Raw genomic sequence first — 17,352 nt, forward strand, 5'->3', positions numbered from 1 at the left:
ATCCCAGACTTTGTCCGTCCTGTATTGTTTTAAAGTACAGTACATTTCCCCTGAGTGACCTAACTAGCTACCTTCTTTTTTCCGTCATTCTTCAAAAGGTTCTGGATAACAAAGGATCAAGAGGTTCTTGCAATGATACATGTGAAACGTGAAACAAGATGTCATTATTTGTGCTGGGTTTAGAAAGTCAATATTTTGTGATTTTTTTTAATCAAAAAATGTTTTTACATGTTTAAGTGATAATCAATTCAGTTATAATACAGACATTTTCTTTGATGTCTCTTTTTTCTGTTATTTAGTGTTTGAGTTGGGGGGGGGGGGTGTTCCAGAGTGGAGGCCTCACAAAAATAACCTAAACTTTACTATAGAAATGTCTCCAATTTTCATTCCATTATAAATAGGTTGCATTACATGGGATTTAGGGACACATACTGTCTTTACTGTGAGATCTGGAATATCTGGATTAGTGTTTCTGTCATTCTCCCGTTTGTGATTATGTGGGAATACAAACGCATTCCCTAGATACTGCCTGGATGATTAGGAAGGAGAGTTGTGCTATTGGAAAATATCGCTATTCATCCGTGTGTAGTTTGCCATCACACCTACACACAAACACCCTTGCCCACAGGCGAACTCACCAGCACACACACCCTGAAGAACAAACAAGCACACACTTCCTCCTCAGTGCAGGCCGTGAGGGCCTGAGGCTGAGGCACAGCTGAGCTGTTTGAGTCTCCTGAGCAGCTGGAGAAACGAAACTGAAAAGAGAGTGCAGTTCATACACAGAAACTGGGCGGATCACAGCCAGTCGAGAGGAAGTAGATGGACTCCTGTCACCTACACAGCGGCTGAAATGCAGGGTTTGGAAGAGCGAGTGACAGAGCAAGGCATGAGTGAGCAGAGGTATCTCCAGCAAAAGACGGTAAGAAAACTTTGCCCTACATTTAGTTTGTTTTTTCTCTTGCACCTTTTTTAAAGATGACATTTAAATGTTACAAGGTAAAATTAAGTAGGAATGAATTGACACTGAGGCATAACACTACGCTATACAGAATGTTGCACAAGATTGAAATAGCTATAAAATCTGCCACGCTGATTGTACTGTGTTTGTGGTGTAGCTGGCCGTTCAATCCTTGCTCATGCAGTTGAGAATCTGCCATAAAAACATTCTATCAGGGAGAACAGTGAATCTACAGTTAAATTTCTGCAGACTAAACAGGAAGTATTATGATTTTTTATGTCGGTTATCAACATTACTGTTCTAATTATTGTTTTCTGTTGAATATATGATCACGTGAGAGCTTTTTAATCTGGGAAGTTCTTATCAGTACCTACCATGTGTACGAACTGTTTTAGCAAGTATTTACTTTAGTGCAGTGTATCTGCTGCCGAAGTCAGTAAACGGCAGCAGATGTTATGATCAAATTGTTGAATTCTGCAATGATCTCTTCAGCCATGGTCTGAGCTCCCCCAGCATGGTCACTTCCCAGACAAGGAAGAAAGGCGATTCATCTTCAGTCTAAAGTCTAATTTGTTTAACGGCTGAGCACTCATTCATTTCCAACAGCAAGTCAAACTTTCCAGTGCAGGTTATAGCAGGGAGGCTCAGGACTGCTGTTAAAGGTTTCCATTTGTTGAAATTTGAATCTGTCTGTCCTGTGATGGGCTGGCCCATCAAGAGCAAGAGTGGCCCTACCTTCCAACAAATGAACCTTATCATGACCATCATGCTTGATGGTAGGAGTATCGTGGTTTGGAACTGCTTTGCTGCCTGAGGACCTAGACAGCTCCCCTTCATTGATGTAAACATGGATTTGGCATTGTGTCAGCAAAATCTGGAGGAGAATATCAGGCCATACGTTTGTCATCTGAAGCTGAGCCAAAAGTGGCTCATGCAGCAAGAACCTAAGGATGCAAGCAGATCCACAACAGAATGGCTGAAGAAGTAAAAAATTGCAGTTTGGATTTGCCAAGTCATAGTCCAAACCTAAACTCCATTGAAATGTTGTGGCAGTAACTGAAGTGACTTAAATGTCACAGACCTGAAGCACTTCTGTAAGGAAGAATGGGCTACAATTGCTAGAAACCGATGAGTGAGACTGATAAACAGTTATAGGAAATGTATAGTTGAAGTCATTAATGCGGAAGGAGGTGCCATAAAATAAGTAAATTTATAGGTTCACAAGCGTATTCTCACAAGTAAATTTATGTTTGGATTATTATGTCTGGTCTTTGTGTCATACATATGTTTAATCAGGTTATCTTAATCGTTTATTAAGCCTTTCAATCAATCAGTCAAAGTTTATTTATCAAATGCACAACAATACAGCGTGCAGCATTAGTTGCTGGCAATGAAATGTCTTTTCTACGAGCTCACCGGGGGGGGGATACGAATCACAAAATTATGAATGACAACCTCATGAAGATCTAATTATGTTTTAGGTCTAAAATATCCAAGAATACGGCCCAACCTAGGAGTTTCAAAATCTTTTTTCTCAAGACTACACTAGCGAGAAAAGTCACAATGTCAAATGCCAAATCAATCACGTTCTCACACAGATTCTTAAGAGAATGTTGAGGTTGTCATTCATAACGCACAAGAGGAAAGCATTTAGCTCATCCTGCTCGTTTATTTCCCAGTATGTCACTGATCCTAACAACAAATGATTCTCCATTTGTTACAGTATGTTTTCATATTGTTTCTAAATTTGGCTGGTGGCCTTGAAGTTGTCATTCTGAAGAGACTTGATGAGGTTCTTTACTTCCAGGCAGTAATCATTTTCCAGCTGCATTTTGCAAACATTGTGATCCTTATGAATGATAGCAGCTGACAGTATGTTACACTAATTGAGTCTTCATAAAAGTACTGTAGGTTGTTATGCAATAGGCATGAACAAACATAGAGTTTTAAGCAAGCAATAATACAAAGTTGAAAATCATTTTGAGTAGGTCTGCTAGTCAAAGAAATGAAGGTGTTAGAAAGTTCTGGTCTTATATTTCCTTTGTTAAAAAAATAGTAATTTTAGTTTCTTTCACAGGTCATTAAAACTGAGACAATGAGCACATTATCTTTTTACCAAAAACTATTCCTGCAAAACCTGGGTCCGGAATGTCCCTTGGATCCTAATGGAGAAGCTGTGCTCCTGACAGATAAAGCGGCGGAGGATAGCAGTCCCAGAGGGGACACCAGTGCTGAGGTAGAGTCCCTCAGGGAGCAAATCTTGGAGCAGGAGCTCTTGATCCTGCCTCGGATACCCCCTTTCCGCGAGTGGATAGCCATCAAACAGCTTGTTTTGAAGCAGTGCCATGGAAGAAAGGTACAGCTTTTTAAGCATGAGCTGGAAGACTCGGAACAGAAGAATGTGGTGGTGGTTGTGGGGTTCAAAGAGGCTGTTGAAAAAGCAAAGAAGATAATCTCAGAGTATTTGGACTTCCAGGACCTCACAACAGAGCTGGTGCCATTTGGAGACATGAAGGAGCACCTGCTGAAATATTTCAGCGGAAAACCAAACACTCTGAAAGCACATATGAGAACGATGGCAGAAATAAGAGTAGAATACAAAGTTTTGGAGTCAGGAATTGAGATCAAAGGCACCACCACGAGTGTGAAGAGAGCTAAAGAGGTGATCAGCAGGATGCTGTTGAGAGAACAGAGGCAGTCAGACGTCCAAACAAGGATTATGAAAAATGCTGGAATTAAGATACATGAGCACTTTCTGACTCCCCAGGGTCTTCACATCTTTTTTTGCTTTGGTCAGCAAGTGTCCCTCCTTTGTGCTGAAGCACTCATTATGCAGGACAGAGACCAGTCAATGCTTCTGGGGTTGTATGACACAGAGGAGGTTGTGAGTGAAAGGGCAGAGGTCATGCTGACCTCCCGAAGAAGAGTAACAGATCATGGGAAGCTGCAGAGAATCATCACACTGTACTGGAAAGTGAATGGTAGTTGTAGCAATAACAGTTGTACTGTCCTGCTGGGGAGCGCAATAACTTTAGCTTTGGAGTACCTCCAGCGCCAAGGCATAGAATCAGTGGCAATGCTCTGTCCGCTCATCGGACCACAGGGTGAACCTACGCAGGCCAAAAGTCTATTGGCTGCGCTGGAGGATTTCAGCAGAAGGTGCTTTTTATTCCCCAGTTCTCGGTTGTCTGTGTTCCTGGTGTCAAATGAGAAGGAAGAGGCCAAAGAGCTGGAAGAAATCTTGGAGAGCTTCTGGTGCCCCATGCCTGAAAGGAAAGACAAGGATTATGAATTTTTAGATGAATGCTGGGATGGTATCTCTTCACAGATAGTGTGTGAAAGTTTGGAGGAAACTAAGGTGAGGAAGCATCTCTGTGTGCATAACTGTCTCTGGGATGATACTGACTTTTTGCTGTCTTTGTGTTAGTGTTCATATCCATAAATATTTTGCATGTCTGCTCTTTGGTAAATATCACCATATAGCATCTCTAGGCTTTGCAAGTTGGATAAGCAGCAAGAATTGTGCTGAGGTTGGAAATAGATCTTAATTTTGATGTTTGCAAGACATATTATGGGACGAATGTTGGAAAATTGTCCTGCAGTGCTACTTCACATCTCTTGGGTCCTCAATGGGGCTCCTTCTGTGTTGAGATTGCACATTCTCCCATGTTTCCTACCAACTTCTAAAGACATGCTGGTGGTCTAAACCACCCCTCAAGTACTTGTATTTGTGCCTGCCTTACCATGAACAGGACCCCCACCAGTGTAGTCTCACCTTGCGCCCTGTGCTTCTGGCATATGTTTTTGCCAGAAGCAAAATCATGCTTCTGGCATATGCAACCTGCCTGAAATACTGTAAGTAATTTTCTGATAATGGCTAAGTGGAATACACATTATTATTTATTTCTACGTACTGTATTTAGCTGTGGTATGTTTTTTATTTACTGTCAGTTTCGCTGTTGATTTGTTTTGAGTGATTCTGCTTCTGTATGCCTGCCTGCTACTTAATTTATCCCATCCCTCATAATCATTATTTTGAATATTATTTTTAATCTTACCACAAACCCAGACTATAGATGGTAATATTTAAAGCATACTTAAAATATGCATAAATGTGTAGTTTAAAAACAGAGATCAGTAACTTTTTAAAACAGTATTAAGATGTGGGGATTTATTTTTCACTTGCCCACGTCTGTCTGTCTCTGTCTTTTCAGTGCTTCTTTTCCTCTGCTCCCTGTTCTCCAGCTGGAGACGGGATGTGACCTTTGTGGACAGCTGCCCTTCCTTTCTTTCTTCCCCTGGCTCCTGGATTTCTGCAGGTTCACAGCTCTGTCTGCTTTCAGCTTTCCTGTTTTTCGCCTTATTTAAAGCTCCTTTCAACAGCGTGACTGCTCTGCTCAGGACTGCACAAAATCCACACTGCAAGGTCCACAATTCATCCATGTTATATTCTAACTTGAATTCCTAAACTGCTTCATTAAAACAAATTATTTAGAGTGATGATCACATATGCCCCCAGAGTGGGAAATCCTACAGTTTATAAGTCTCTTCATGATCATGCAGTGTAGTGCTAAATGCCACAGCTCATAAGCATGGAGGAATTTGTAGGGTAGGTGGATTTAACCACTGCCCTACAAACTGGAGGATTCAGAATTGTTCAGGCTGATTGAAGACATTCTTAAAACAACATGATGCCAGCTGTAGTGGTCTGAAATTGAAATCATCATCCCTTCTCCTGATGCACCCTTTCTTTCTTTCTTTTCAGACAGATGTGCTTGTACTTCCTGTATCCTTGTCAGATGCGACGCACTCAATAAAGGTGTCCCCACTAGCTCCCATCCAGATCAAGAGAATGCTGGAGAAACTGCTGGCTAGTAGCAGTTCTCTGGTCACCTTGTTACAGAAAGGAAATATTGTTCCAGTGTCATCCCAAACGACATGTTTCAACTGCAAGTACTTCTTCCTGGTGGCCAATTGGGAAGATCCAAATGGCCAAGCTGAGGTTTGTCCCTGTGTGTTTGTATTTGTTTACAGGTGAGGTTACTGTCTGCAGAATTGTCTTCTACTATATGTAAGCAACGTTGCATTGTTTTCATCTTCTCTGTGAGTGCTGCACTGTTTTTTCTTCTTTGTAACTGTGATGTCACTGTGATTGTTAAGCAGGTTGAGAACTAACAGAACTCTTTTTACACAGGGGCTAAGGAACCTGCTGCACGTGTGTCTTGAGCTGTGTCAAAATTCTTTCTTCACCTCCCTGGCATTTCCGGTGCTGGACCTGCGGAACAGAGGTGTGACAATATCCCAGTCGCTGCTCTGGCTGTTGGAGGGGCTGCAGCAGTTTCACCGTGTGAACAAGGCCACCTGGCTGCATTCCCTGAGGCTGGTCCTTAGTCCAGACTGTGGGGAGGAAACCATGGTAAGCTCTGCTCCACAGAACTGCACATTGTCTGGTCCCTTCAGGCCAAATTGTTCAACTTTTGCATTTCTTTTAATGTAACACCTGCCTGAAAAGCAGGGGCAGGTGGCACATAATTCAGTAAATAATTAAAATAATGAAATATTCAAATGGGGAATAAAAAATCATGGAATTACTCGAAGACCAGCTTTACAGGTAACAGACAGCTGGTCAAAACACAATTAAAAACACTGAGCTTTGAAATAAACTTTAAACTACTGGGAGTATGTAGTATAGCAGGTCCAGAAACCTAGGACCTAGGAGTAACTTTTTTCAGTTTAAAGAAAGATTCAAGGCAAGAAAGGAATCCTACTGCTATGCCCAAGAGCAGAAACAGAGTTACTGTATCTAGATCTCCCTGTTGTTATCAGCCAGAACTGTTGTTGTCTGGCAGTCCAATATCATGGCTTCAGGGTTTCAGAAGTATTTTCAAAATTCATTCCTGCGCTAATTCATACTCTCAGTTCTCTTTGGCATTCTACTCAGATATAATTCTCACAAAGAGCTAGGTGCTCATCTGGCAGGCACAGAATGCAGTTTGTGCCATTAACCATCACATATGGGACAATGCATTTGCCTTGCCGCATGTCAGCAATAAAAGAGAGAGGACTGCAAGAATTACCTATTTCCGTAACAGCCTCCCGGATGTCTACTTTTACAGGTAATGAAGGCTACAGAAGGTCCTGAAGGTAAGTAGCACAAAACCTAGTTTTGAACATGTATACTCTCTAGCAGGGTCTTTTGTGTCTGCTTGCATGTTCAACAGGCATATCATCCTGCAACTCACAACTGGCAGCCCACTGAAGCTAAGCAGGTGTGAGCCTGGTCAGTACCTGGATAGGAGACCTCCTGGGAAAAACTAAGGTTGCTGCTGGAAGAGGTGTTAGTGGGGCCAGCAGGGGGCACTCACCCTGCAGTCTATGTGGGTCCTAATGCCTCAGTATAGTGATGGGGACAATATACTGTAAAAAGGCGCCGTCCATTGAATGAGACTTAAAACCGAGGTCCTGACTCTCTGTGGTCATTAAAAGAGTAGGGGTGTAACCCCGGTGTCCTGGCCAAATTTCCCATTGGCCCTTACCAATCATGGCCTCCTAATAATCCCCCTCTATGAACTGGCTTCATTACTCTGCTCTCCTCCCCACTGATAGCTGATGTGTGGTGAGCGTTCTGGTGCACTATGGCTGCCGTCGCATCATCCAGGTGGATGCTGCACATTGGTGGTGGTGGATGGGAGTCCCCATTACCTGTAATGCGCTTTGAGTGGAGTGTCCAGAAAAGCGCTATATAAGTGTAAGCAATTATTATTATTGCCATGGGAAGAAATATACTGAATTTAGCAGAAATCTGAAAACATGATTAATGGAAAAAATGTAACTTCTACCATGTTACACATAGATAGGTTTCATTTTCTTTTAATATCTAATATTGTCCTAATTTGTGGAATTTATTACTTCACATTTTATTCTTTTTACAGAAATTATTGGGTCCTTTATTTTTGATGACCCTCTGTTCATTCAGTATCTTCAAGACTTCAGAGATGTCTTTGTAGAAATGTTCAGTTATCTCTTGCTTTCTGGTATAAAGCTTGAGATATTCCAGCAATCGCAACAACCGTGCTTCCTGGCCATCCCCGCTTCATCGCCAGAGCTGACCTTTGGCCCCTTGGCACGATGGAGGAAGGCTGTCAGGGACTCCTACAGCCTGTTGAGGAGGAGGTATGTTGTGAGAAAGGAGGACCTCTCTTGCTGGATGAACCCATTAAGCAGCACCCCACCTCTGCAGGTAAAAGGATCCAACAGAGTGTACGAGGAAGGCAAGGTCTTGGTGGGGCCAGTGGAGGAAGTTGAGAAGATTTTGAAGGTAGTTGTGGTGCAGGAATTCCACACTAACCTGTGCTGTCCAGCCACCCAAAAAGCAGCCATGAGGGCTTTCTGCACCCTCAAAGAGAAAGAGAAAGAGAAAATTGAATTGAATTGCCCAGAGGTTTCGATATCCGCCTCCAAGGACCTGAAGGGAAAACCTCTTTTTGTTTTGCAAGGACCCCTGGAAGCAGTTAACACAGTCCGAGAGGTTTTCCTGAACTTGTTTTTTCAAGCCCTGCTCTCCATCCCTATCCAGGAAAACCTGTCTCCCTACCAGTGCTCATTTCTGAAGATGGTGGATCTGGAAGTTTTTTCCGAGGAGGTTCTCCAATCCAGAGGAATCTGTGCCAAATTAGATTTCCAGAAAAACGAGATTTTCTTGAGTGGGAAGTCCCAGGAGGATTGTATCCAGGGTTTCAATGTGCTGAAAGTCCTTCTCCAAGAAGTGGCCATAGGGATAAGCTCTTCAGACCAAAAGGCTACCCTGGACAGCAAGTGGATAGACTTCCTTCGTGAGCTCTCCAGCAGGCTGAACACAAGCAGGAGGAAGGTGGTCTTCCACATAGCTCAGAAACAGGGGTGTCCTGCCACTGAGGTGATGTTGGTGGGATTCAGTGCTGAGGTTTTAGCTGCCAAGAGTTCAATTAATGACTATTTGTATCTAAGTGTTCAAATCACAAACACGCTGGAGTTCACACAGCCCCACCTGGTGGAAGCTGGAAGTCAGCTGCCCAGCATTATGGAGTGGCAGAGTTTAGGTGCTGCGGTGAGTACTAGCTTGTGACACACCTACTTTTTGGAGGCAGATTTCAGCTGTTTCCATTTTATATTTATAGTTTATGTTTTTACTGTTTACTACCGAAAGTCTTCAATTTCGTCTATGGCTTTTTAATTTTCTTTGCTTTTACTACCGTGTTTGTATCATCAGTGAACTTGACTACTTTACTAACTATACCAGAATCGAGATAATTGACATAAACAGGAAGGGCAGAGATTACGTTGCCTCAGCCTCTGAGCATTCACAACGTATTTGCACTCCTTGTTCCCTATCCATTAATCAGTTCTAAACCCAAAGACATGCCTACAATTTAAAGAATATTTTATAAAAGCCTTCTGGAAATGTATTTATATGATATCATATACTCCACTCTAATCCAATTTGATACAATTGATACAATTTGTCAAACAGAATAATACATTAGTAACGCATGAATATTTGTATCTTAAAACAGGACAATCATAAGCATCTATAATACAGTGTACAGTATAATCCAGTGCTTAAATACAAGCACTTACAGAGATGATTGCCAGTTTAATCACTCAGTCAGATTAGAACAGGGGTCTTTGGTCCTTTTGGGCCATTATGAACATTCAGATTTTGTTTTAAATGATCTGAATAATCAGAATAATCTGTCTATCTGCCTGAATGAATTGCTCCATGACTTACATACAGTATACTGGTTACTTTAAAAACTTGCTAGACTAGGACTACAGTGACTCAGAAACACTATAGTATCTGAGCTGGATAAAGTCTCCACAAAATAAAAAATTGAAGTGAAACACAACACTCTGGCTACCTTCCCCTTACACCTGCCCTTGTAAACTCTCCAGCAGGTGGATGTGAAGGTGCAAGATGGTCACCTTCTGCAGGTCATTGTGTCTGGAAGGAGGGTGGATGTCCTGGAAGTCCTGCCACTCATCAGCCAGGACTTGGAGGCAGTTGTTCAGAGGGTCCTGAGGATCTCCCGGCCCTGGGCTTCAGAGTATTTTCGCAGGCTAGCAGGGGCTGAGGTCCTGGAGTCTCTTCGACAGAGCCAGCACTGCCTGATCCAGGTCAGGGATTGCAGCAGACCAGCAGACGTGCCAAATTCCGAATCCGGGGCCTCCAACAGACAGGTGAGAGCAGCGGACCGCTGTAGATGTACCCTGCTCTTCCAGGCTGCGTGTTGGAAACTCACCTGGATCTGCATCCCTCCACCAGAGTCGGCTAATGTTTGTCAGCTTCTTTCAATCCGATAGCCTTGTGTGCTGATTTGAGGCTACATGGCAGTGCTCTTCAGTAGGCAACCCCTACATCAACTCCAACACGTCTTTGACCTTCTAGGGCTGCATCACGGTCTTCACTATAAAAACTGAAATTGTAGATTTACACAGGGGACTTTCATCCTTTCCATCCTTCCATGTACTTTCACTCCTGCATTACATTTATTTTGTATTTGGAAAGGATGGAGCACAATCTTCATTATTCATGACATGACATATTGCACTCAGATTTATAAGTGAGTTTCCTTTTCTTGCCCTTTGACAGGTGTCCAAAAAAGGAACAAAATAAGAAAGCCTAGAATAAAACAATATCTTAATAGGTATTAATGTCACCTCAATAATTTTTCATGACCATGGCATGTAGTTATTTATTTTTGTTCCTTGAATATATTCTGCCAGCATGTTTATGCTTCATTATGGGGAAAAATAATTATAACCATGAACAACAGTCAGGAAGGGTTGTGACCATTGACTGGAGGCAGACGCATAACACTGTGAGCAGCGTCTTTTGGCCCTTCATGATATTGCCTAATCTCGCCTGCCAAGATACAACAAGTCTGTGAGTTGTATCAGCTGATGTTGATACCCAGGCCTCTGACAGTGAGAGATGCCATGTTGTCCCCTGTGGAAACCAGAAACTGCAGCCTGGGTAACAGTATCTGGTACTGCCAGCTCTGGGAATTCACGAGTAGAGGCTCTTCCTTGGCTGTGTTGGTTTTTAATATAAAATATACTCTAAATATTCATGTTTCCTGTTGTCTATAAACTGTTTCCTTAAAGGACCTGCAGGGGGAGGTTTCTCTGCAGGAGGGAAGTGAAGAACAAGAGGGGATAGATGATGGTAAGCAAGGCATTCTTTCAGTTTCCGTCTGTCAGGAGTTTCAGTGCCCTGCCACTAATACGAACAGTAAGATATGTGAACGTGTGCAGGTTGAATGAAAACTGAAATAAACAGACAGCTCATGACACAATGACATCAGAGTGTTGACATGTTAAAGATGTTTTTTTCTATTCTCTTCTTATTTTCTAAGGAAGTGTAGAAGGTGTTGATATTCAAGTGACTGGTAAGCTGGCTGATGCTGAGAGTGCTTTAGAGGCTATTACAAGAGATTTCCACTCAGCACATATACGAGACATCATCAGTGACCTGCACGCCAGCAAGCTGAGCCCAGAGCAACTCGGTACAGTCAAGAGACAGAACAGCGTGACCCTTCGTCAGAACACAGACTCTATTTCTATCAAAGGTCTTCCTAATAACGTTGCGCAAGCCCGCATACATCTTGAAGAGTTGTTGGAGGAGATCTGTTTGTCTGTAAGCCACTCTTTTTTTACCTGATTGTCTAGAATTCTTTTTTTCCTAAAATGAAATCACTTTTTATTAAGTGATAAGTTTTGTCCATGTGCACAACAGGAAGGCCGGCAGTCCATTTACAGGAACTCCCTGAGCTTGTTAGAAAAGGGTCACTCCGAAGAGGAAGGTAGGTGGGTTTCATCTCATGTGAACCAATTATAAAACATGGATAAACTTTCAAGAGTACGAGGGGCTCTTCATTTAGTCAAAAGAAACAAGGTGAGAAAAAAAATCAATGGAAGGAAGGACCACACTGCAGCCTTTACCTGCCCTTTCATTATAAACGTTGATTCAGAAATCCATACAGACAGTTGTGCTGAATTTAACTTTTGGTTCAAAGTTAAGGGGTGTCCATCCCAGCAATTAGTTTTGAGGGCATCTTTTCTGTGTTGAGCCTGGTGCTGGCATGTGCTAATGTCTCCAGTGAAATTACTTCCCATGCAGCCTACAGCATCCCTCCGTATTGGGACAGTATGAATGGGAGCACATTCCTCAAGGTGGCACTGCAGCCTGACTCCAAGGAGTACCAGGTTGTCAAGGAGCTCTTTAATGAAACTGCCAATGCATTTACTGTAACAAAGGTAAGTGTCTGAATGAATAAAGAAAAAAAATCATTTTACTCAAGAACAGCTATTCACCAGCCCCCCCGGTGAAATGAAAATATCTACACTATATGAATCATATTGTCCAGCTTTGAATTTACCTTTTGTTTCAGCAGGAAAGTATTGTTGGTCTAATGTTTTTCTAAAAACTTTCATGCCAATCAGTATCAGTTATTTACGTAACAAGTATTACCACATCATTCCTTTCAGGTCTTTTTTTCTCAATATTATTTTATTTTACCTGACTAATACTACTATCACTAAGGGAAATACTTTTCTCAGATTTTAAGAATGATAACAATTAAAACAGTGACTCATGAGCAGTGCTAAACTGGCCATGTTGCTGAAGCTGATGTCTTAAGATCTTTTAAGATCTTTAAAAGAACAGGTGAATCCGTGACCAATAAGCTACCGACAACCAAATGAGCAGAGCAGACTGAATTGCCTTCTGTTGTCTGTATGTGTTCTACCGGTTAGCAGTCAAACCACCTGCTGTTGTTTCCAACAGATAGAGAGAATCCAAAACCTGTTCTTGCGCCGGGCCTATGAGCTGAAATGGCAGCACCTGCAGCAGAAGAATGGGCAGGACCATGTCAGAGAGAAGTTTCTCTTCCATGGAACAAAGAAAGCAGCCTGTTCCTCCATTGAGAAGAGCGGATTCAACAGGAGCCATTTTGGGCAAAACGGTGGGGACTCAGGCAGCGACTTTTTCTATTTTATCTGCATCATTATAGCCTTACATTGTAGAGTGTACTTAATGAGCTTTTTATAGTCTTTAGCAAGGTCTGTAGATATTTTGCCAGGTTTATGTTAAATTTTGATTTCTGTGGTTGGTTTTTGGAACTAAATAAAGTGCACCATTCTGACTTCTGACCCGAAAATCAGTGGTTTGTCAATATGAACATTCACTGAAATAAACAGGTGTTAATTGTGGTTTCCACCTATACGTTCTTTGATGTACAGTATTTACATGCTACAGTACATTTACATCTGTGAAGGAGCAATGCCCCCAGCATGTCTACAGAAAGCTCATATTCCAAATGGAGAATTTTAAGCAGAAATTAAGTTAAAGATATAAAAACACTAATTTTCTGACAAGGTAGTGTTATTGTTCCAACCAGACAATCAATTGGTAAAAGTTGGTTTGCAAGGAAGGTCTTAGCTGGCAGGAGGAATATTGTAAACACACACATAACATGAATTTGATAACTATTTGCCAGTTCAGCATTGTCATATACATAAATGCACAACCAAATCTCACATTTATAGACCAAAGGATATGTTTTTCTCAGGTTTCAAACATGTTTCTCTCAGTTTCAAGGTTTGGTGTCCGAGATTAAAGAATGGGCTGTAATTTTCAGTCAGGGCTAGTCATAAGACTCCAGAACTGAGATTTGTCTTGTTTATCAGGTAGTTCAGCAGCTGGGCAGATTAGGGTGATGAACGCATAGCAGATTATCTTGTGTTTCTTATTCTGTAGTGCTTTGGTAAATATTGACACCAATGAACAGAATAAAACTTGTAAGTTCCTCAGGGGTTTCACAGAAGCCTTTCACTCAGAGTTCAAAGAGGATTTAACTGCCTCTTTTACTAAGTAGTATGTATAAATTTCCTTGTTTCCCACAGGAACGGTTTATGGCAATGGTGTCTACTTCGCTGTAGAAGCACAATACTCGGCTAATCATGCATTTTCCAGGCCAGAACGAGATGGCAGTAAATGCATGTTATTGGCTCGTGTGCTGACAGGGTTTTATACCCCTGGAAGATCACACATGAAAGTTCCTCCTCTTCGTTCGATCCATGACTCCTATGACAGCCTGGTGGATAACCTCTACAATCCCACTATGTTTGTTATCTTCCATGACGACCAGGCTTACCCAGACTACCGGATAGTATTCCAGTAATGCACCAGCTGGGAGCATCTGACACAAAACGCCTTTTTCATTGTTGACTTTCAAAATGCTGTTCATCCTGAAATTAGCAGAACACCCTTAACAATGTCCAGGTGTTTATTATATTATAAAAATAATTACAAAGTTTAAACTTAATTATGAATGTAAATTGTTGTATTGTAATAATAGCAACTAGCAACTGAAAATTAAGAAATGGATAAACTGGACAAAATCATAACTGGTTAGTACTGTTCTATTCAGCAATTTATTATTAATGATCACCTCTCCATATACTGTATCTTAAGAAACAAAACTGTCAGCATTTCTACCTCTGTTATCAACTCTTTTGTTTTTAGAATAAATGGTCTCTGTTCTTTCCTAATGCATTTTTATTTTGCGTCTTCTGCCCTCTGCAGGATAATCTGCATGCTGCAGTTCTTATCAATCAGTTTATACAAAGTATTGCACCAAAGTTAAAACCAATTGTAAATGATTAATGTACATTGCCACACTTCCTAAGAAGGTCCTCCTACTCCTCTGGAGGCTGTTAAATGTTATTAGTTGTTGTGTGTAGGTCTTTGGACCTATGCCTGACTGGGTGTGGATTCAAGTCCCCACTGCAGACACTGCTGTTATATTCCTGAACAAAGAACTTTACCCCAGTTGCTCTAGTTCACCCAGCTGTATAATTGGGGACCAGCCTTGCTGGGCCCTGGGATGGATCAGATGGATTAGATTGCTCTCTAGTCCAGTTAATGCAACAGGAACCAGGACGAGCTCTGGCCTAATCAGCAGCTGTTGCTCTTGTATGGACTTACAGTATCTTCGATTCTGTCATGATCACTACCTACTGCTTCAACTTACTTTTTCCTTAGAGGTTTCCCATCCACTTGCTGAACAGATCCAGCATCACGTAACATTTTAGATCTGACAGGATCAGGCTGGAACAGAGATGTGCAATCCTGATAGTGATCCTTAGGGGCCAGCGTGTCTATTGGTCCCATTAAGTCATTACTGAAGTAATTTAGGTTAAGAGCTGAGTTGGAATGAAACTTGCAGTCCAACCATTCCTCCCGGAACAAGAGGATTGCCCTTCCCTGTTCTAGCCTTCTAGAAGATGATACATCTACTAAGAACAGAGTCTTGTGGGGTGCCAGATGGGACCACCTTTATAAAGCAGGAACAGTACCAAACCTGGACAAATTCTGTCACCATGCCTAAACAATTCCAGTAAAACCAACAACAGTTTCTAATGTATTCATCTGTATTAAATGGAGCACTAGGGGCCAGCAGTACAAGTATGGATAGAAAAACACTGGGTAGTCATCAGCAGATCATTTGTGATCCTAACAAGTTTTTTATATCTTTATTTACAGCTAGATGATCTACAGAATGATCATTTTCTTGGGCCTCTGTCACAAAGGGAAAGCTTGATGCTGGACAGTAATCACTGAGAGGGCTGAACAGGCTATAGTCTTAGCTCTGCTTTTTAAAAGATAAGGATAATAACACAAATGATAACCCATTCATTTTATTAAATTATTGTTATTTATCCCTGTAGATTGTCAGAGCAAACCATATAGAGCTTGTAGTTGGAGCTCAACTTGTAATTATAGTCTAACTATACATGTCTTTATGGTACTTCCATAATAGTAATCGCATGGCATAATTCATATTGTGAATCAAGTGTAACAGAATAATCTGATACATTTGATATATCTTCCGAAGCCTGCATCAGACGAAATAAATCTTAACACCAAAACATAAATGATTAAACTTGAACTTGAATTTTTGTTTACTTTCACAACCAGCATTTGGATGTCTACCCAGGTATTTTAGAAAATGTAGTCAGTTTTCATTCTTTGGATTCTTGCAATAACCCAGGAAATCTGGCAGATCTACTGGCAGTGGAACAGAGAGATTCAGGTTCTGTAAGTCTGTGGAATTTTTTCTGCTGCTCTCTGTCAATTATTTTTTGTTCAGGTACCTTCTCCTTAAGACACTGGAAATAAATGTCTACAAAAAGGAAATAAATACTAATGTAAAGAATGAAATGTGTGAATTTAAGCAAAAGACAAATGAAAAATATAATACAATGAAGACAGAAAAGTGGACTCTCTTTTTTGGGGTGTGAGAGAGCCAGGAGCCCATACTGTAGCTCCACTATCAGTGTTCCTCATATTTACAAGACTTTCAGCAAATGCTGGTGTCTTTGCATAGTTAAGAGAAGTAATTCAAAAAGTAGCCAAATGAAAAACAAAATGAAATGTTTTCAATTTCATAAAAGCCCATTGCCTTCTCATGGAGCGTCCTGGTCAAACAGTCAGGAAGCTTTCCATATATACAATCATCACTTTGAATTTAGGGGCAAAAACTTAAAAACTTGTTTTGTATGGAATTATGGGGTCAGATGGAAACACTGGACTCAATATTGATTTCTTCCTTTGTTTCATCACATACAGACACTTCATTCATAATAAAATGTCACACACAAAAGCAGGTCATTCAGCCCAGCTACCCTTGTCTTCTCAACCGCACGGAACTGTTTAGTTCTTGTTTCACTCTTTATCCGTGTTTTGTATTTTTCGTGCTGGTGAATGCAGCATGTCCTGAGCTACTATTCACCGATGAGGTTACTCTTTGCTCCTGTATCTTCTGCCAAGAGTAGCTGGACAATATGGACAACACCACAGCACTGTTTCTTCAGGCTGTGACTCTGTCATGGTTATGGATCCTGCACACCCCCTTAACACTCCTCTGCCAGTTCCTTCTTTTCTCAAGTCAAAAGCATTGTACAGTACGTGGTACAGTACATTGCTTTTTATTATTGTCTCTTCTTACTTTTGATAATTACTAAGGGGCCTTATTATACCAAGTGTTTTAACTCGATTATAAAGTACAGTATATAGTTAGTATTGTTTACTATGAGATGCCTAACAAGTCCTTGTATAACTGCCAGCATGGAACAAACTACCCAAGCTATGTTGTTTGGACCAAGACTCCTTTCAAGAAATGTCTGGATTATTCAAGGATCAGTTCGCTTCTGATACCAAGTAATAGCCAATAACCAATAATAACCAAAGATGGGCTGAATGTCTGCCTCCCATTTTTAATGTTCCTTCTGTACAGTAGTTCTTCTGGTACATACAAGCCAATATGAAAAGTCATGTTTTTATGTTAATG

The 17,352-nt window shown here is 41.2% G+C and overlaps 1 protein-coding gene across 1 annotated transcript; it reads left to right on the forward strand.

Annotated features, from left to right (window-relative positions):
* The first annotated feature begins 828 nt into the window (after window positions 1–828).
* Window positions 829–14,547, forward strand: LOC148838170 (uncharacterized). The gene is made up of 13 exons (XM_088912349.1): window positions 829–922; window positions 3,039–4,319; window positions 5,727–5,963; window positions 6,156–6,377; window positions 7,078–7,105; window positions 7,894–9,047; window positions 9,896–10,177; window positions 11,105–11,165; window positions 11,356–11,636; window positions 11,736–11,802; window positions 12,120–12,256; window positions 12,786–12,963; window positions 13,904–14,547. The coding sequence occupies exons 1-13, from the start codon at window positions 854–856 to the stop codon at window positions 14,179–14,181; spliced, it is 4,275 nt and encodes a 1,424-aa protein (XP_088768475.1). The 5' UTR covers window positions 829–853; the 3' UTR covers window positions 14,182–14,547.
* Window positions 14,548–17,352: the final 2,805 nt, after the last annotated feature.

This window comes from Atractosteus spatula, chromosome 3 (genome assembly GCF_055471065.1).
Source record: "Atractosteus spatula isolate fAtrSpa1 chromosome 3, fAtrSpa1.hap1, whole genome shotgun sequence".
NCBI lineage: Eukaryota > Metazoa > Chordata > Actinopteri > Semionotiformes > Lepisosteidae > Atractosteus > Atractosteus spatula.